Source organism: Rhinoderma darwinii, chromosome 1, assembly GCF_050947455.1.
Source record: "Rhinoderma darwinii isolate aRhiDar2 chromosome 1, aRhiDar2.hap1, whole genome shotgun sequence".
In the NCBI taxonomy this organism is placed as follows: domain Eukaryota; kingdom Metazoa; phylum Chordata; class Amphibia; order Anura; family Rhinodermatidae; genus Rhinoderma; species Rhinoderma darwinii.
In genome coordinates, this window is record NC_134687.1 from 42,778,177 (window position 1) to 42,798,725 (window position 20,549).

General features: G+C 46.5%; 1 protein-coding gene across 1 annotated transcript in view; it reads right to left on the bottom strand.

The window, feature by feature from the left end:
• SLC2A9 (solute carrier family 2 member 9) overlaps positions 1 to 16,792 on the bottom strand; it is a 311,872-nt gene extending 295,080 nt beyond the window's left edge. Inside the window, exons 1-2 of the mRNA XM_075849107.1 lie at positions 16,737 to 16,792; positions 7,746 to 7,805 (exon numbers count right to left, since the gene is read on the bottom strand). Of these exons, the coding sequence (XP_075705222.1) occupies positions 7,746 to 7,805; positions 16,737 to 16,778 (102 nt within the window). The 5' untranslated portion in view covers positions 16,779 to 16,792. The remainder of the gene's footprint in view (positions 1 to 7,745; positions 7,806 to 16,736) is intronic.
• Positions 16,793 to 20,549: the final 3,757 nt, after the last annotated feature.

Consider the following 20,549-nt stretch of genomic DNA (forward strand, 5'->3'; position numbering starts at 1 on the left):
ACTTTGTGTGACACTGTCTACAATGGGGACTGTCTGTAACACTACCTACAGGGGACACTGTAGGCGACACTATCTACAGGGGCTCTGTGTGTGGCACTATCCACAGGGGACACAGTGTGTGGCACTATCTACAGTGGACACTGTGTTTGCAATTATCTACAGGGGGCACTGTGTGTGGCATTATCTTCAGGGGAACTGTGTGTGACGCTATCTACAGGGAAGACTGTGTGACACTATCTACAGTGGGGACCGTGTGGCCATGGAACATCGGGATTACTCACCCCTCGAGGCCACAGCGATGGGTCACTCACTTCCGCTTCACTATGTTGTGTCCTGTAGGGTGCGCACGCAAGCTCATGCCCGGCCTTAGAGGGCCAGCACGCACGAAGTATGTCAAATTAGCCCATGATCATCCTGGACTATAAGAAGGGCCCTGCCCCTTCCATTATTGCCTGAGCGTTGTTGTGTTTACCCGTGTTAGTCTTTGCAAATGGTCCCTTTAGTGTTTTCCAGTTCCTGGTGTTCCCGTACCTGCTACCTGTATCCCGTGGTACCTTGTTCCTGTGCCATAGAGAGTTAGAGCCGTGTTAGTCGTGCTGTGCCGTATACTATGCCTGCTGTGTTACACCGCGCCTGGTGTCTGCCTGCTGCCAAGGTCCCAGCCGAGCCAAACCATTGCTACTGTCTGAAATACCACAGGTACCCTTATTCGAACTACAGACATTGACTTGGTATCCTGTTGGCAAGCGGCTATACCGCTACGGCAGTACGGCCCAGTGGGTCCACACACCCACCATGACAAGCTATTGTAATGGCAGGAAGGAGGTGAAGGGAAAGTGAGCCCTAATCTACCCACCGCCCTGTCCCTGCCTACTTGCAACGACCCGCCCTAGGCGACGAGGTACAACTGGGCGGCGGTCCCTACGCTGTCTAAGTGCACAGGAAAACAAACAGGGAACACGCAAGGGAAGGGGCAGTAGCCACGGAACGCCACGAGGAAACGGAGCGGCGAACGAACAGTCAGCACCAGGACGAAGTGAGTACACCCGAGCGGGCACGGAGACAGAAGCAAGCCAGGGGCAAAGCAAAGCAGGTCAAGCAGAACTGCAGCAAGGCAGAAGCACGGCAGAAGCAGGCTGGAGCAAGCAGCAGTGGGGCCAGGAATCCAAAAGAATTACAAGCACTGAGGGAGAGAACAGGGCAGGTAATAAAGGACAGGGGGCGGAGCTAACTCCGACAGACCAGGCCGCGATAGGCTCTCCCACTCCTGAGCCTGCCACCCTGGTTGGTGGGAGATGGTGTCAGTCGAACAGGTCTGGCCTCAGGTGTGGATTGATTAATCCCAGGAGTATACCTAGATGAAGTACCTGGCAGATCCCTAACAGTACTCCCCCTTTTATGAGGGGCCACCGGACCCTTACTAAGGGGACCCGGTTTAGTGGGGAAGAGAAGGTGGAACCTCCTGATCAATACCCCAGCATGAACATCACGGGCAGGTACCCAAGTCCTCTCCTCCGGCCCGTATCCTCTCCAATGGACCAGGTACTGGAGGGAGCCCTGGACCATCCTACTGTCCATAATCTTGGCCACCTCGAATTCCACCCCCTCAGGGGTGAGAACGGGAACAGGAGGTATCCTCGAGGGGGACCAGGACGGGGAGCAGCGTTTAAGGAGGGAGGCATAGAAGACGTCATGTATGCGAAAGGATGGGGGGAGCTCCAGACGGAAGGATACAGGGTTGAGGACTTCAATGATCTTATAAGGTCCAATAAATCGGGGAGCAAACTTCCTGGACGGGACCTTAAGGCGCAAGTTCCTGGACGACAACCAGACCAAATCCCCGACGACAAACAGGGGGTTAGCAGAACGTCTACTATCCGCCTGAATCTTTTGTGCGCTCTGGGACGCCTCTAGGTTCTTCTGAACCTGGGCCCAGACAGTGCACAGTTCCCGATGAACATCCTCTACCTCAGGATTATTGGAACAACCAGGGGAGACGGAGGAGAACCTTGGGTTAAACCCGAAATTACAGAAAAACGGGGAGACCCCTGACGAGTTACTGACCTGGTTATTCAGGGAAAATTCAGCAAGGGGAAGGAATGAGACCCAATCGAATTGACAGTCAGAGATGAAACACCTTAAATATTGTTCCAGGGATTGGTTGGTCCTTTCCGTTTGGCCATTAGTTTCGGGATGGAAGGCGGAGGAGAAGGACAGATCAATCTCCAACTTTTTACAAAAAGCTCTCCAAAATAAGGAAACAAATTGTACCCCTCTGTCAGAAACGATATTGACTGGGGCCCCATGGAGACGCAGGATGTGTTTCACAAACAAAGAAGCTAACGTCTTGGCGTTAGGTAGCTTCTTAAGGGGCACAAAGTGGCACATCTTGCTGAAGCGGTCGACTACCACCCACACCACCGACTTGCCCTGAGATGGAGGCAAATCGGTGATAAAATCCATGGAGATATGGGTCCAAGGTCTCTGGGGAATGGGCAAGGAACGTAGTAGGCCCGCAGGTCGGGACCTAGGGGTTTTGGACCTAGCGCAAACCTCACAAGCGGCGACGTAAGCCCTAACGTCTTTAGGCAACCCAGGCCACCAATAGTTTCTGGTAATGAGGTGTTTGGTGCCCAAGATGCCAGGATGACCAGATAGAGCGGAGTCATGGTTTTCCCTGAGTACCCTCAGCCGGTATTGCAGGGGAACAAACAGTTTGTCCCCAGGGACGTTCCCGGGGGCTGCACCCTGATCAGCCGCGATATCAGAAGCTAAATCAGAATCCGTGGCAGAGACGATTATACCAGGGGGTAAAATACAAGCAGGATCCTTCTCGGAAGGAGGATTGGCCATGAAACTACGTGACAGAGCATCAGCCTTAATATTCTTGGACCCAGCCCTATAGGTAACCAAGAAATTAAATCTGGTAAAGAATAGTGCCCACCGAGCTTGTCTAGGATTAAGCCTCCGGGCCGATTCTAGGAAAACCAGATTCTTGTGATCCGTAAGGACCGTTACCTGGTGTCTGGCCCCCTCCAGGAAGTGCCGCCACTCCTCAAAAGCCCATTTAATGGCTAGAAGTTCGCGGTTGCCAATATCATAGTTACTCTCCGTGGGCGAAAACTTCCTAGAGAAGTAAGCACAGGGGCGGAGATGGGTGAGGGAGCTGGTACCCTGGGACAAGACGGCCCCCACTCCCACCTCGGAAGCGTCAACCTCCACAATAAATGGCTCCTCTTGGTTGGGCTGAATCAGCACGGGGGCCAAGATAAAGCACTTCTTGAGAGTCTCAAAGGCCTGGACGGCCTCAGGGGGCCAATGGAGGACATCAGCACCCTTGCGGGTAAGGTCCGTAAGAGGCTTAGCGACGACCGAGAAGTTGGCAATAAATCTCCTGTAATAGTTGGCGAACCCTAAAAAACACTGTAACGCCTTAAGGGAGGCCGGTTGGACCCATTCCGCCACAGCCTGAACCTTGGCAGGGTCCATGCGGAATTCATGAGGAGTGAGGATTTGCCCTAAAAATGGTATCTCCTGTACCCCAAAGACACATTTTTCAGTCTTAGCAAACAGATTATTCTCCCGAAGGACCTGGAGCACCTTCCTGACATGCTCCACGTGGGAGGACCAGTCCTTGGAAAACACCAGTATGTCATCAAGGTACACAACAAGAAAATTACCCAGGTACTCTCTCAGGATTTCATTAATAAAATTCTGGAAGACAGCAGGGGCATTACACAACCCAAAGGGCATGACCAGGTATTCGAAATGACCCTCGGGTGTGTTGAACGCAGTTTTCCACTCATCCCCCTCTTTGATGCGGATAAGGTTATATGCCCCCCGTAGATCGAACTTAGAAAACCATTGGGCTCCCTGAACCTGATTAAAAAGATCCGGAATCAAAGGAAGTGGGTACTGGTTCCTTACGGTGACCTTATTCAGGTTACGATAATCAATGCACGGCCTAAGACCACCATCCTTCTTCCCCACGAAGAAGAAGCCAGCACCTACAGGAGAAGTCGAGGGGCGAATGAAACCCTTGGCCAGGCATTCTTGGATATACACCCTCATAGCTTCACGTTCAGGACATGAAAGATTAAATATCCTACCCTTAGGAAGCTTGGCACCAGGCACCAAATCGATAGCGCAATCGTAATCTCTATGGGGGGGCAACACCTCGGAGGCCTCCTTAGAAAACACATCGGCGAAGTCCTGAACAAACTCAGGAAGCGTGTTTACCTCCTCCCGGGGAGAAATAGAGTTAACAGAAAGACATGACATAAGACATTCATTACCCCATTTGGTGAGATCCCCAGTATTCCAATCAAACGTGGGATTATGCAACTGCAACCAGGGAAGGCCTAAAACCAGATCAGACGATAATCCCTGCATCACCAGTACAGAGCACTGCTCCACATGCATGGAGCCAACCAGGAGTTCAAAAACAGGAGTATGCTGAGTAAAATAACCATTAGCAAGGGGAGTTGAGTCGATTCCTACTACAGGGATAGGATAAGGTAAATCAATACAAGGCATCTTTAGAGACATAGCAAATTTCACAGACATGATATTAGCAGATGAGCCAGAATCCACGAAAGCACTGCCCGTGGCAGACCGGCCAGCAAACGAGACCTGAAAGGGAAGCAAAATTTTATTGCGTTTCACATTAACGGGAAATACCTGTGCGCCCAAGTGACCTCCCCGATGATCACTTAGGCGCGGAAGTTTTCCGGCTTCTTATTCTTGCGCCTGGGACAGGTGTTCAGTAGATGCTTGTCGTCCCCACAGTAGAAGCAGAGACCATTCATTCTGCGAAACTCCCTACGTTGTCGAGGGGACATGGAGGCCCCGAGTTGCATAGGTACCTCCGAGTCCTCCGTGGAGGGGCGAGGAGACGGGACCTCGGGGGGGATCGCAGAAAAGTCAGAGGGGAGCACACTGAAGCGTTCTAGCTGACGTTCCCTGAGACGTCGGTCAAGTCGTACTGCTAGGGCCATAACCTGGTCAAGGGAGTCAGACGAGGGGTAGCTAACCAGCAGATCCTTCAGGGCGTCAGATAATCCTAACCTAAACTGGCACCTTAGGGCCGGATCGTTCCACTGAGAAGCTACGCACCACTTCCTAAAATCAGAACAGTATTCCTCAACCGGTCTCCTACCCTGACGTAAGGTCACCAGCTGACTCTCGGCTAAAGCAGTCCTGTCAGTCTCGTCGTAAATGAGTCCGAGGGCAGAGAAAAAACGATCAACAGAGGAAAGTTCAGGGGCGTCAGGAGCCAAGGAGAAGGCCCACTCTTGGGGCCCTTCCTGGAGTCGGGATATGATGATACCCACCCGCTGGTTCTCGGAACCTGAGGAGTGGGGCTTTAGGCGGAAATACAGTCTTCAACTCTCCCGGAAGGAGAGAAACGTCTTACGGTCCCCTGAGAACCGGTCAGGTAACTTGAGGTCGGGTTCTAGAGGTGAGGTGAGGGGTACTACTAAAGCAGCGTCACCCTGGTTGACCCTTTGGGCCAGGGCCTGGACCTGTAGGGAGAGGCCCTGCATCTGCTGGGTCAGGGTCTCAAGGGGGTCCATGATAGCGTCAGCGTAGGAGAAATGGTAGACTAGGTAAGGGCTTGTAATTATGTAATGGCAGGAAGGAGGTGAAGGGAAAGTGAGCCCTAATCTACCCACCGCCCTGTCCCTGCCTACTTGCAACGACCCGCCCTAGGCGACGAGGTACAACTGGGCGGCGGTCCCTACGCTGTCTAAGTGCACAGGAAAACAAACAGGGAACACGCAAGGGAAGGGGCAGTAGCCAAGGAACGCCACGAGGAAACGGAGCGGCGAACGAACAGTCAGCACCAGGACGAAGTGAGTACACCCGAGCGGGCACGGAGACAGAAGCAAGCCAGGGGCAAAGCAAAGCAGGTCAAGCAGAACTGCAGCAAGGCAGAAGCACGGCAGAAGCAGGCTGGAGCAAGCAGCAGTGGGGCCAGGAATCCAAAAGAATTACAAGCACTGAGGGAGAGAACAGGGCAGGTAATAAAGGACAGGGGGCGGAGCTAACTCCGACAGACCAGGCCGCGATAGGCTCTCCCACTCCTGAGCCTGCCACCCTGGTTGGTGGGAGATGGTGTCAGTCGAACAGGTCTGGCCTCAGGTGTGGATTGATTAATCCCAGGAGTATACCTAGATGAAGTACCTGGCAGATCCCTAACAGCTATACTCTATTCTATCTGTTCTTTACGTCTTGATAATCTACCAAATGTATGTAGTACAATGTAGGGAAGAAATGGAAGGAGGTATGATTGACAAATCAGAGCATACAGGGTTTGTTTTTGTATTTGTGTCGTTGGAGTAAATATCGTAGAATCATCTGAGATATATATATATATATATATATAAAAACAGAAAAAGAAAGCAGCACAGCTTCAGTAGTCGGGTGCAAACAGTCCTCCCAGACCCAAGCTAAGAGTCCAAAGAAGTTCCAAATAGCAAAAAAAATGAGGCAGCACTCAAAAAAGTGTGAAAAAAGTAGTGTTTTTTTTCATTGCCCCAGTATCAACGTTTCAGTCCATCTGTTGCTTGACAAAGATCCCATAGAGATGGATTGAAACGTTGCTACTGGGGCAATAAAAAAAACCCTACCTTTTTCACACTGCTTTGGAGTGCTGCCTAATTTTTTTGCTATATACTGTGTGTATATATATATATATATATATATATATATATATATATACATAAATACATATATATATATATATATATATATATATACGTATATATGTATGTGTGTATATATATATATATATATATATATATGTTCGCAGAGTGCTGTCGCCATATTCTTGTGTATTGTTTTGCAGTCACAGGCGTACATGCAGCTGTACAAGTTCTTTTCATTTTACTGGAATGTGCTGATCAAACTTTCTTGTGTATTATATATATGTGGGGGTAGTGATTGCCTCCATTTTTGATCTTGCACTCCTCCCATTCTGCCCTAGGATTTAAAACTGGTTCCTGCCTTCGCCAAGCCTATACTGAAGGCTCAGGCCCAGAATAGGGTGATATGCCATTAATCTCCCTTAGATGTGGGTTCCAGAGCATGTTGGTTGCAGAACTTGGGAGCTTTGGAAGCAGAATAGCTTGATGTGCTATGCTGTTTCCGTTACTTCCATTCACTTCTATTTGACTTCCGGAAACAGCATAGCAAAAGGCGCTCAAATTTTTCAGAAAATCCCGGCTACCTCATATATCAGTGGCAGGAGCCCAGCAACAGCAGCAAAAGTTAGGGGCCCCATTCCAAAGATAGGTGTGAAACCTGGAGATGAGACCCACAACTATCGGGCATTTAAGGCAAATTTTGTGGATATGTCATAAATGTCCAAGATGGGAATACCACTTTAAGTCCTGTTAGTTGCAAGGTGGGGCAACCAGGGATCGGAATTGTTCTTCCAGCAGATCCCACAGATGATCGGATTGAAATCTGGGGAATTTGGAGGTCAACACCTTAAACTTTTTGTCATGTTCCTCAAACTATTCCTGAACAATTTTTGCAGTGTGGCAGATCATATTATCGTGCTGAAAGGGGACACTGGCATGAGGGAATACCAATGCCATGAAGGAGTGTACATGGATTAGGGATGAAAAACTTCGACCTGAAAAATGTAACAAATGTATATACATTTTAATAAATTTAATTTAAGGAAAACTTGAGAGCGGGAAAACGCTGGCACTAATTAAGTACTAATGATTACTTACCTTCTTAGACCTTTCGTCTTTGACATTTATAGGTTTGTCCATTTTTTCATTCTCTTTTCCCTATTGAAATCAACACTGCTTTAGAATTTTGTTATATAGTTGAAATATACATATATTTTATTGTGCAACAGGAATGTAATTACCAGTTACTCAAATTTAGAGTGGAAATTTTTTTTTAGGTCACAACTATGGGGAGAGTGAATAAGAGGGTTGGTGGCAAGCAGCTTAAGGAAATTGCATAAAGAGAGCTTTCTATATCATATGATTTTAAGATCAATCCAGTTGGGTATAAAAGTTTTCCTACTTTTTCAGATCCACATTTTTCTCCATAGGTGGCAGTATTATAGGGCCTGGCGAAATAATATGAATCTTCAGCTTTATCTGTTTGTCAGGCCAAGAGTTGAAAGGTCTTCAAGATGTCATCCACCTTTTTTGAGCCAGAAATATGTTCATAACAGCAGTAATTTCCATGGCTTTACTTCTCATGGCAAGTCATAAAAATCGCATTACTCAGCAGTGGGCAATTTTGAGCAAACAAGACTTCACATGGTTAAAGGAATGTGAATGTAAAAAATTTGCAGCTGCCTTTTTCTGACTGTTTAAATGATAAATTCTGACTGCATGCTGCTATCACTAGGGGGAGCTCACTGTATATGGATTTATACAGCTCCAATTCAAGTAATTAAAAGCTGTACAAATCTGTATGCAGTGAGCTCCCCCTAGTGGCTGCTGTAAGTAAATATAATTTTATCATTTCACTTATTGACCGTGAGAGGGAAAGAAATGGTAACAGTTAAGTGCCAGGCCCGCTCTTCCCACTGGCCCCATAGCAGTTGCATAGTATGCTTCTATGGCTAGTATGTTACTGGCAGGAAAGGTTTTCAGAATAAAAAAATAAATAATTACCCTTTAATTTAATTTTTATTAATATCAATTGTGTCTGCAATCTCTATTCAACTGTTAGTCCACTTTATAATTTTCATAACGGTTATCTGCTAAAGGGAAGTCATAAAAATAATATTTCTTATTTAATCTAAGGATCTATTTAAACTGAAATATGGTGTGGGTCGAGTTGATTTATATAATCAATAAAAAAGAAAGTTAAAACATTAGTAATTCAGGTCACAAATAAAGCATATTCACTAAATTTTACCAAACACAGCCACCCTATACAGTGCCCACCAAAAGTTCCAGAACACCCACATAACTTTTGAACGGCTCGAGGTGGAGGGTTGAAATTTGGTGGGATTTAATGGGGTCATAAAATCTACCAGTTACCGCCAAAAAAAAGAACACCCCCACCCCCGGGGGCAGCAAGATCTTAAATGGCACGAGGTTCGAGTGGGGGCTCATTTGAAAGCTCTTTTCAATATACGAAAACAATGGCGCAATCAATTTTTAGATTTTTTTTCGCTGAGATATTTAACTTTAAAGTTATCATCTTCATTATCGGCTACCGCTGGTGTTAGCATCACCCAAAATGTACCACGCGGGTAAAATCCTAAATGTGCGTGGGCACGTGTGCGTGTGTGTGTGTGAGCTTGGGAATGTCACATCAAGGTGACTTTAAATTACGTATTATTACAATCGGCCTCGGCGATACAAAATGGACCTGGTCTACAATTGTAACATGATTTCATGTGTACACATTTCTGTAGTCGCTTGTGAATTTCAGAGAGCGCTAATTCGGAGAGTAATTTTCATTTTTGTACATTTCTATTGTCATATCACAAAATGCATTTGACCGAAACGGAAAGGATCACTTTATTGATGATGAGAGGGTATGGCGAAGAAAAAAAAAGATCCTATCGAGAAGTACCGGCTTTATTCAATGCCACTTATCCTATCCATGATCCAATTTCATTGTCAACTGTTAAAAGAACTGTTCATCGTTTCGAGATAACTGGTTCAATTAAGGACGCACCAAGATCTGGAAGACCCAAACATACTAGTAATGATGAAAAACCTTTAGATGTTCTGCTCACTGTACATGATAATCCTCATACATCTGTCTCGAGTGGAGCACAACAAAATGATATCAGCGCCACATCAGTGCATCTAATTTTGAAGAGGCATCATTATCATCCTTATAAAATTCAGGAGCTATCCGAAGATGATTATGACAGACGAGTGGAATTTACGAAACAATGATGACACGATTTGATGATAATCATCTGATTTTCAATTGGACCTGTTTCTCGGATGAAGCTACGTTTGAACTAAACGGTTCTGTAAATCGACAGTACATGAGGTATTGGGCAGATGAAAATCCACATTGGATGAGAGACAGTCATACTGTAAAGGATTTGCCAGACACAGGTTCTGTGTCGACGCCCGTGGGCAATCAGTCTGCACCTGCTCCTATGTCTGTGAGACTGACTCCATCTTCCACCACTCAGGATGGCAGGCTTAGGAGTGGGAGAGCCTATCACAGCCTGGCCAGACGGAGCTAGTTCCCGCCCACTGTCTATGTATACCTGCCTTTCCTGTTCCTCCTTTGCCTGTGATTCTTCTATGCTTGTTACCTGGCTTGCTGCTGCTGCTTGTACTACTGATCCTCTGCTTGTTATTGACCTTGGCTTTCTGACCACTCTCCTGCTCAGCATTTTGTACCTCGCTCTCTCCTGGTTTGACTCGGCTCGTTCACCACTCTTGTTGCTCACGGTGTCTCCGTGGGCAGCTGCCCCGTTTCCCTAGCTTCTGTGTACCCCTGTCTGTTTTGTCTGTCTGGCACTTACTGAGCGTAGGGACCGTCGCCCAGTTGTACCCCGTCGCTAAGGACGGGTCGTTGCAAGTAGGCAGAGACTGAGTGGCGGGTAGATTAGGGCTCACCGGTCTGTCTTCCTACCCTGTCATTACACATACCCAGTAGCCTCAGATGGTTAACGTTTGGGCCAGCATATTGCTCAATCATATTGTAGGACTGTTTTTCATTGAAGGAAACATAAATGCAGAAAATAACTGCAATTTGCTAAGAAACCAAGTGATACCGGCTATTTAAAATATTGCTGGAGAAGCTTTTCGCAATGTTTGGTATCAGCAGGATGGAGCTCCGGCTCATTTTTCTCTGCGAGCTCGAAATCTTCCTGATAGAATGGCCACCGAGATCACCAGATCTGACCCCATTAGACTTTTTTTTACAGGGGGTATTTAAAAAGTAAAGTCTATGAGACTAGGATCGCAAAGTTAGACGAGCTGCGGGAAAGAATAGTGAACATTTCTAATTCAATCACACCAGATGTTATAAATAACTTTATCGACACGTTTTACGTTCACTTAGGAAACTGTCAAGTTGTTGAAGGACATCAGTTCGAACATTTGATTTAATGCAGTAATTGTTATGTTTGTACTAATACACATAATACATGTCTTTGTTCTTACTTTGGTTGACCGGACAACACACACAGCGCAGAGAGGGTTTGGAGTCATTAAAAACCGGGGGAATGACGTACCCCGGGGTCCTTACCAGGGACTGTGTACACACACGCGCGTGTGCGCGCACACACACACACACACACACACACACACAAAGTAAAGGGGCAGCGCGCGCACCAGACTTTAATGTTAAATTAACCCATAAGCACCCTGGACTATAAGAAGGGCCCAGCCCTTTCCTGCAGTGATGTTTGTCGTATCCTAGATTAAGTCTAGTCTAGTCTAAGCAAATGGTCTCCCAGTGTTTTCCAGTGTATCCAGTGTATCCTGTATTCAGTATCCCGCGCTATCTTAGTCAAGTGCCGTGCTGTGCTGTAGTCGTACTGTATTGTATCTACGCCTGTCCTGCTACTCCACGCCTGACGTCTACTCACTGCCTAGTCCGAGCCGAGCCTGCCTTGCTACTGTCCGAGCTGCCACAGGTACCATATACGAACTATAGACTTTGACCAGCGCCCTGTTGGCCAGCTGCCATACTGCCAAGGCGGTATGGCCCAGTCGGTCCAGGAATCCTATGTGATAGTACGTTCAGGCCATGGACCCCGCTGGTCGATCCAAGACCAAGATGACGTCACAAGAGATGTGGACGGATGTGCTAGACCTCCGGTCTCGACAGGACCAACTCCTCCAGGCCTTGAACATTCTCGCACGTCGGCAGGAAGCACGAGCTGTCGTTCCTTCTACTACACCTCCTGGCAGTACTGATCCTCAGACAACACCTCCTGGCAATGTTGATCCTCGTTTTTCTTTGCCACTTCCTGACCGCTATGATGGAGACGCAGGTACCGGTCGTGGATATTTGAACCAGTGCCAGATCCGCTTCAGCCTGTATCCTAGTGCATTTTCGTCTGATGGCGCAAGGGTCGCTTTTATCAGCTCTCTTCTTACTGGCAAGGCCCTTACATGGGCGAACCCTATCTGGGAGAGACAAGGACCAGAGACCCGTGACTTCCAGGGGTTCCTCCGGACATTTCGCATGGTGTTTGAGGAGCCTGGACGAGTCTCCTTTGCAGCGGCTTCCTTGCTGAACCTACGTCACGGAGACATCTCTGTGGGTGAGTACGCCATCCACCTCTGCACCCTGGTGGGAGAACTGTTGTGGAACAATGAGGCTGTAATGGCAGGAAGGAGGTGAAGGGAAAGTGAGCCCTAATCTACCCACCGCCCTGTCCCTGCCTACTTGCATCGACCCGCCCTAGGCGACGGGGTACAACTGGGCGGCGGTCCCTACGCTGTCTAAGTGCACGGGAGAACAAACAGGGAACACGCAAGGGAAGGGGCAGTAGCCCACGGAACGCCGCGAGGAAACGGAGCGGTGAATGAGTAGTCAGGACCAGGATGAAGTGGAGTATACCAATGTGAGCACGGAGAAGGAAGCAAGCCAGGGGCAAAGCGAAGCAGGTTAAGCGGAACTGCAGCAAGGCAGAAGCACGGCAGAAGCAGGCTGGAGCAAGCAGCAGTGGGGCCAGGAATCCAGAAGAATTACAAGCACTGAGGAAGAGAACACGGCAGGTAATAATGGACAGGGGGCGGAGCTAACTCCGACTGACCAGGCCGCGATAGGCTCTCCCACTCCTGAGCCTGCCACCCTGGTTGGTGGGAGCCGGTGTCAGTCTAAGAGGTCTGGCCTCAGGTGTGGATTGATTAATCCCAGGAGTATACCTAGACGTAGTACCTGGCAGATCCCTAACAGAGGCCCTGGTGGCTACATTCTGGCAGGGACTGTCCCCTAAAATTAAGGACGAACTTGCCACTCGAGACCTGCCATCTACCCTGGATGACCTCATCCTTCTGGCTGGCCGGATTGATAGAAGGCTCTGGGAACGGCTCTAAGAGGTTCGTCGGGAGGGAGCTCTTCCTAGTCTGGTCCCTACCTTGCAGAAACCCCTGCCGTCTTCAGCTGCCGATCCTCCTAAGGAGTCTGTGAGGATGGACCAATGAAAGCTATCTACCAAGGAGAGACAACTCAGATGCACTTTGGGACTCTGTCTTTATTGCGGCCTCAGAGGCCATCTTGTGCGTCTGTGTCCCCAAAAGCCCCAAAGCCTAGGGTTGGTAGGAAAGACAACCTTGGTCAAAGAAGGACTCCCGTCTAAATTGTCCATACCCGTAACCATAGTGTCTGGTGGGAAAACGCATCAGGTCTCTACGTATCTGGACTCTGGATCCGCTGCTAATTTCATTTGTAGAGATCTGGTGGACCTTCTTCAATTACCCAATACCCCACTGGAGAGACCGTTGATGGTTGCATCGGTATATGTACTACCTCTGCAAGACCCAGTTATAGCTGTGACCAAGCCGCTGAGGCTCCAAGTAGGGGCTCTCCACTCCGAACTTCTATCGTTCTATGTCTTATCCAAGGCCATTAATCCAGTGATGCTGGGCCTGCCTTGGCTCCGACTACATGCCCCAGTCTTGGACTGGAACTCTGGAGAGGTTCTGCAGTGGGGCCCTGAATGTCACAGCTGATGCCTGGTACAGATTCGTTTGGCTCAGCCTCCTCTGCCTCGGTCATTGGCAGGATTGCCTGGTCATTGTGCTGCATTTTCGGACATCTTCAGCAAAAGGGAGGCGGAGACACTGTCCCCACACCGGGCGTATGACTTTTGTATCGAGCTGTTTCCTGGTGCATCCCTTCCCCATGGTAGGATATATCCTCTCTCCTTGCCAGAGACTCTGTCCATGTCCGCCTATGTTAAACAGAACTTCGAGAGGGGCTTCATACGGAAATCTTCCTCTCCAGCAGGAGCCGGGTTCTTCTTCGTCAAGAAAAAGGATGGTTCTCTTTGTCCCCGTATCGACTACCGGGGTCTCAACCAGATCACTGTGAAAAATAAGTATCCGTTGCCACTGATCTCTGAATTGTTCGGTCCTACACGTGGTGCAAAGATTTTTTCCAAACTAGACCTGCGTGGGGCTTACAATCTAATCTGGATTCGCCGGGGTGATGAATGGAAGACTGCATTTAACACCCGTGATGGACACTATGAATATCTAGTAATGCCCTTCGGCCTGTGTAATGCTCCCACGGTCTTCGAGGAGTTTGTTAATGACATTTTCCGTGACCTCCTCTATGTTTGTGTTGTGGTCTATCTTGATGACATCTTGATTTTTTTCTCCAGATCCTATGACGCATCAAAGACATGTCCGTCAAGTTTTGCTGCGGTTATAGGAGAATAGTCTGTATGCCAAGTTGGAGAAGTGCATGTTTGAAAAAGATACTCTACCCTTGCTGGGCTACATTGTCCTGGAATGCTACACCCTCAAGGCCAAATTCAGGACCCACTATGCTTGCTGTCAGCGAGTAGCTGACGGCTCTAATACACTGCACTACGCAAGTAGTGCAGTGTATTAGAATTGTGATCAGGGCCTCCTGCCCTCAAGTCCCCTAGTGGGACAAAATAACAAAGTTAAAAAAAAGTTGTGTAAAAATAAAAGTTTAAGGGCGGATTTACACAATCGGGATATACATCCGTGCAACGCGTGTGATTTTCACGCGCATCGCACGGACCTATGCTAGTCTATGGGGCAGTGAGTCCGCTGTGTAAAACTCACGGCAGGTCCTATATTTCTGCGTTTTTCACGCATCACGCACCCATTGATGTCAATGGGTGCATGAAAATCACGCATGCCACACGGAGACACCTCCGTGGGACGTGCGTGATTCGCGCAACAGCAGGCAAACTATGATTGCAAACAGAAAAGCACCACATGCTTTTCTGTTTACACACATCCAAACAGAGTGTCATAATGATGGCGGCTGCGCGAAAAGCACACAGCCGCGCACCATATGATCATGACACACGGAGCTGTTAAGTGCTTATTGCGCACGCAAAACGCCACGTTTTTTGCGTGCACAAAATGCACACGCTCGTGTAAATCCGCCCTTAAAGTAATGAAAGTAAAAATTCTCCTTTTTCCCTTATCAGGACAGTCCTTTCCCTTATCAGTTCTATATCGACCAAATTTTACCACTAACATAAAGCCCAATGTCTCATGAGAAAACATTCTCAGAATCGCTTGGATAGGTATAAGCGTACCAGTGTTATTATCACATAAAGTGAGACATGTCAGATTTGAAAAATGGTCTCTGAGCCTTAAGGCCAAAACTAGGCTGCGTCCTTAAGGGGTTAAGGACCACGCTGCTCTGGCTTTACTTTCTGGTTTCACTTCTCAAATGTCTCCAGGCAACTATCTGTGAAAAATGGAATGGAGCGGATGACATTCGAGTTGCCTCTGTTTTTAAGACAGACCCATTGAGTTCTATGGGCCATTCCTGCATGATAAACGTACAAAGATAGAGCATGCTGCAATTGTTTTTTTTACTGACGGATTGCCCGTGAAAAAAAACTGACGTCTTAATTGTCCTGCTGAAAGAGGACACTGCCATGAGGGAATACCGATGCCATGAAGGATTGTACTTGGATTAGGGATGAGCAACTTAGACCAGAAAAATGTAACAAATGTATATACATTTTACTAATAAACTATATGAAATAGATTTAAGGAAAACTTGAGAGTGTTTTCCTGGCTGTCTGCTCCTCTCACTACCTAGGAAATGTGTGTTTTTTAAAGGGAAGGTGTCATGAAAACATTTTTTTTTTTATATGTTATTGCTTTTAGTATGTCATTAAAATAAATTTTATTTATTTGTGTTCTTGTGTTGTACTTTTTTCTTTTTTCCTTCTTTTACTTCTCTATGGGGGCTGCCATTTTATTTTTCATTTCTGTATGTGTCGATTAACGACACATACAGAGATGGAATACGGCACATACATCCCCAAAGAGAATGCGAACGGGAGCCGTTCCATTCACTATAGCGTACGCCGTCTGTGTGGGAATGGAGCAGGCGCCACTCTCACACAGTCCAAAAGGAAGGTCTTCGGCAGAGCGACATCTGGCACCATTTTCATGTAGACCGGAAGCCGCGGCCGGACAGTAAGATGACTACTTCTGGTCGCGGCTTCCGTCCATATGTTCACAAGCAAGGACTAGGAGCGGAGGGAGCGGCGGCAGCGGCATCGGCGGCGGCAGGAGCAGGTAAGTTATGTTTGTGTGTGTGTATGTTCGTGTTATACTGTGTGATTACCACTGTATCTAATCCTCCTACACTCCTACACATTCGCTCAAAAAATGGCGGCACACAGTGTAGGAGGTTTGAACATTCAACCCCCTCCTTTCTCCTGGCACTAGCCAGGATAAAGGAGGGGGGATTGTTTGAGGACACTAGAGCGAGTGTGTCTTCTACAATTTTGCAGCATAAAGCAATGAGGTTGCTTTACCACATGCCAATACTGCAATTTTGGGAATTGCTCCCTCTAGTGACCAGCACATGGAAATGTTATAAATTAGAATCTAATTTATAATATTTCCTGACTTGTGAAAAAATTAGAACAATGTGTAATCATTTATATACTAACAGTTTACCTAAAAAAAATATATATTTTTCTAGCGACACATTCCCTTTAAGCTTTTAGAACAGGGCGAACCCATTGGACATGACAAGTTAATGCTTTATGTAAAGTTTGACTCTATTAAGTACTAATGATCACTTACCTTCTTAGACTTTTTGTCTTTGATATTTATGGGTTTGTCCATTTTTTCGTTTTCTTTTCCCTATTGAAATCAACACAGCTTTAGAATTTTGCTATATAGATGAAATATACATATATTTTATTGTGCAACAGGACTGTAATTACCATTTATTATTCCAATTTACAGTGTTAAAACAATTTAGGTGACAACTATAGCGAAGTCATAAAAATAATATTTCTTATTTAATCTAAGGATCTATTTAAACTGAAATATGGCGTGGGTCGAGTTGATTTATATACTCATTAAAAAAAAAAAAATATTCACTCAATTTTACCAAACACAACCACCCTATATAACTCACTATAATTCTAGCCATTACAGTGCTTACAAAACTATTCACCCTCTTGATGTTTTCCTGTTTTGTTGCATTGCAACTTGGAATTTAAATGGATTTTAAATTTGATTTTAGGTAATGGACCTGACAAAATAATCCAAATAATTACAGTGGAATGAAAAATACCTTGATAAAAAAAACTGAAAAGATGTGACTGCATACTGTATGTATTTACCCCCTTTCCTATGAAACTCATAAATGTGATCTGATCAAACCAAACTTCAGAAGTCATATAACTAGTTGTATAAGGTCGTCCTGTGTGCAATCAAAGTTTCATATGACGGTCACATGATGTGAGTATAAATACACCTGTTCTGAAAGACCCCGGAGTCTACAACACCACTAAGCAACATGAAGACCAGGGATCTCTCCAAACAAGTCAGAGACAAAGTTGTGGAGAAGCATAGATCAGGGTTGGGTTATAAAAAAAATATCCAAAACTTCAAACATCTCACAGAGCACCATGACATCCATTATAACAAAATGGAATGAATATGGCACAAATACAAACCTGACAAGAGAAGGCTGCCTACCAAAACTCACAGACCGGGCAAGGAGGGAATTAATGCGAGATTCAACAAAGACTCCAACAATAACACTGAAGGCATACCTCCCAACCGTTCCGGATTCAGCGGGACTGTCCCGGATTCCAGGTGCTGTCCCGGGCTGCCAGGAGTATGTTCCGCTGTTAACTGTATCTGCGTCCTCAGGATGCAGATACAGTTGAACCCAATACTGAAGCGTTGTGCCCGGAGAAGCCCTTGAATTCACTGTCCATATATGGGCAGTGACGTCAGTGGCTACTAATTGAGCGGAATCCCCATTGCCGATGATCTAGCTGGGGATTCTGCTCCTAGAGGAAACCCCTGAGGTCACTGTCCATATATGGACATTGACGTCAGGGGCTCCTCCTGGAGCGGAATCCCCGGCAAGAGTCGGCAACAGGGATTTCGCTCAAAGAGTAGCCACTGACGTCACTGGCCATATATGGATAGTGACATCAGGGCTTCTCTCTAGGAACCTAGGAGCGGAATCCCCGGCCTCTGATCTGGCTGGAAATTCCGCTCTTAGAGGGAGTCCCAATGGCACTATGTAAAGGGGGGCAGCGCTATCTACATGGGGGGTGGTGCTATCTTCAAGGGGGTGTGGCCCTATCATCATGGACACTGTGGCACTATATAGGTGCACTATCTACATGGGCACTATCTACATGGGCACTGTGGCACTATCTACAAGGGCACTTTATATGCGGGCACCGGCACTAGGGGCAACATTGAGGACATTATACTGTATAAGGGCAGCTATGGGGGCATTATGCTGTATGGGGGCATTAAGCTGTATGGGGCAGCTATGGGGCATTCTACTGTATGGGGGCATCTGTGTGGGCATTATTCTGTATAGGGGCATTATACAGTATGGGGCGGCAATGGGGGAATTATGCTGCATGGGGCAGCTATGGGGCATTATGGTGTATGGGGGAGTTTGTTTGGGCATTATACTGTCTGGGGGCATTTGTGTGGGAATTATACTGTATGGGGGCATCTGTGTGGGCATTATACTCCATGGGAGAATCTGTGTGGGCATTATACTGTATGGGGGCATCTGTGTTGGCTTTATACTGTATGGGTGTATCTATGGGGGCATTATACTGTATGGTGGCAGCTAGAGGGTGTTATACTGTGTGGGAGTCACTATGGGAGCATGATACTGTGTGGGCTGAACCAGGGGTGTATGGGCGGAGATTGGGTGGGATTAGAAGCGTGGCTTAAAATTAAAAAAAATAGGCAACGCGCACCGCATCAGTTGTCTCTCTTTGTGATACTTGAAAGTTCGAAGTTATGCCGAAGAAGTTCCAAAGATCCACAATGGCGATGGAATTATCTCTACATGGGACTATTATAAGGCCTCATCCACTTCGTATTTATGCCGTACGTTTAGTGTGCATGTCGGAAAAGCTCACGATATACACGCTAAACATTTCCATAGGACTCCATTAGACTAACAATGGCCAATCGAGTGTCCTTTTTCTTGTGTAGCTTTCTTTTCAAAGTCTTTGACCTCGATCCATCTCATCCTTTCTTTCAGTTGATTGAAATCACTATGGGGGAAGCTATTAACTTTTCTACGCCAGTTTTCTGTTGCAACTTTTGTGGCGCTTCTGCCGCTCATAGAACTTTCATAAAAAGTGGGTGGAGCTAAGTAGCAAGGGCGTTGCATTTACTATAATTTACACCAGAAACTATAGAGCAAATCTACCACAGCTCTTAATAAATCAGTTGCATCTTACACCGGCAGGTTTTAAGCTAAGACTGGCTTATAAAACACCAGTCTTAGTAAATCTGCTCCTATGTTATTTTCCCAACCCCTTATTTTCCAGAACGCTGTACAACAGCAGCCTCAAAGAGTCATTTTGACTGAGGCTGAATACTGATCATTTGTTACGTATGACGCGGCTTCCAGCCCTCATTATTCACAGCTCATAATGCTTGATGTGGATTTATAATCGTCTTTTTAAAGGGAACATAGGACCGTGTTGGTTTATGCATTAGTTCTGGATAATTGTTGTTTTACCACTTTGAGATACATGTTTACAAGGCCAAGTTAAAAGAGCAAATGTAATTCTATCATCAAACACTGGGGTCTTTATGTTTCAGTCAATTGCTAATGGCCAATACCTTTTCCTTTCATCCGAGCCCTCTGGAGCTTTGTGCTAAATGGTGGATCTGCTGCCAGAATATTTACCAGTCATTGGTTAATATATGGATCATGGTAACATTGGCCTCAAATGGTACCTTCTTTTCATTTAGGTTGACCTCACATCAGCTGTTTTCGTTTTAAAGTGTAGCTAAACGTTCGACAAACTTCTGACATGTCATAGTGACATGTCAGAAGTTTGGATTGGTGGGGGTCCGAGCACGGAGACCCCCACCAATCTCTAGAACGAAGCAGCTGAAGTGCTCGTGTGAGCGCTCAGCCGATTTGTGTTTTCTTTCGGCTATTTCCGGAAATAAATGTATCGGTGTAAGGACTCAATACAAAGTCTATGAGCCCGTACACCGATACATCGGCTTTCCAGAAAAAAACGAACAGAAACTAAGCAGCTGAGCGCTAACACGAGCACTTCAGCTGCTTCGTTCTAGCGATTGGTGGGGGTCTCAGTGCTCGGTCCTCCACCAATCCAAACTTCTGACACATCTCTATGACATGTCAGAAGTTTGTCGAACGTTTAGCTACACTTTAAGTTTTTACAAAAATTGTGCGGTTTTGCAGCGATTCAGTCAAAAAACAACTCACATAAAGACACCCTTGGGGGGTTTTCTGGATAATGAAAGTTAATAAAAAATTATAATGTACTGTGCGTTTTAATTCCTCGCTGTATTCAAGATGTCTGCTTGCTGTCAGTGAGTGGACACATTTCTGTTTATATCAGGAAGCTGGAA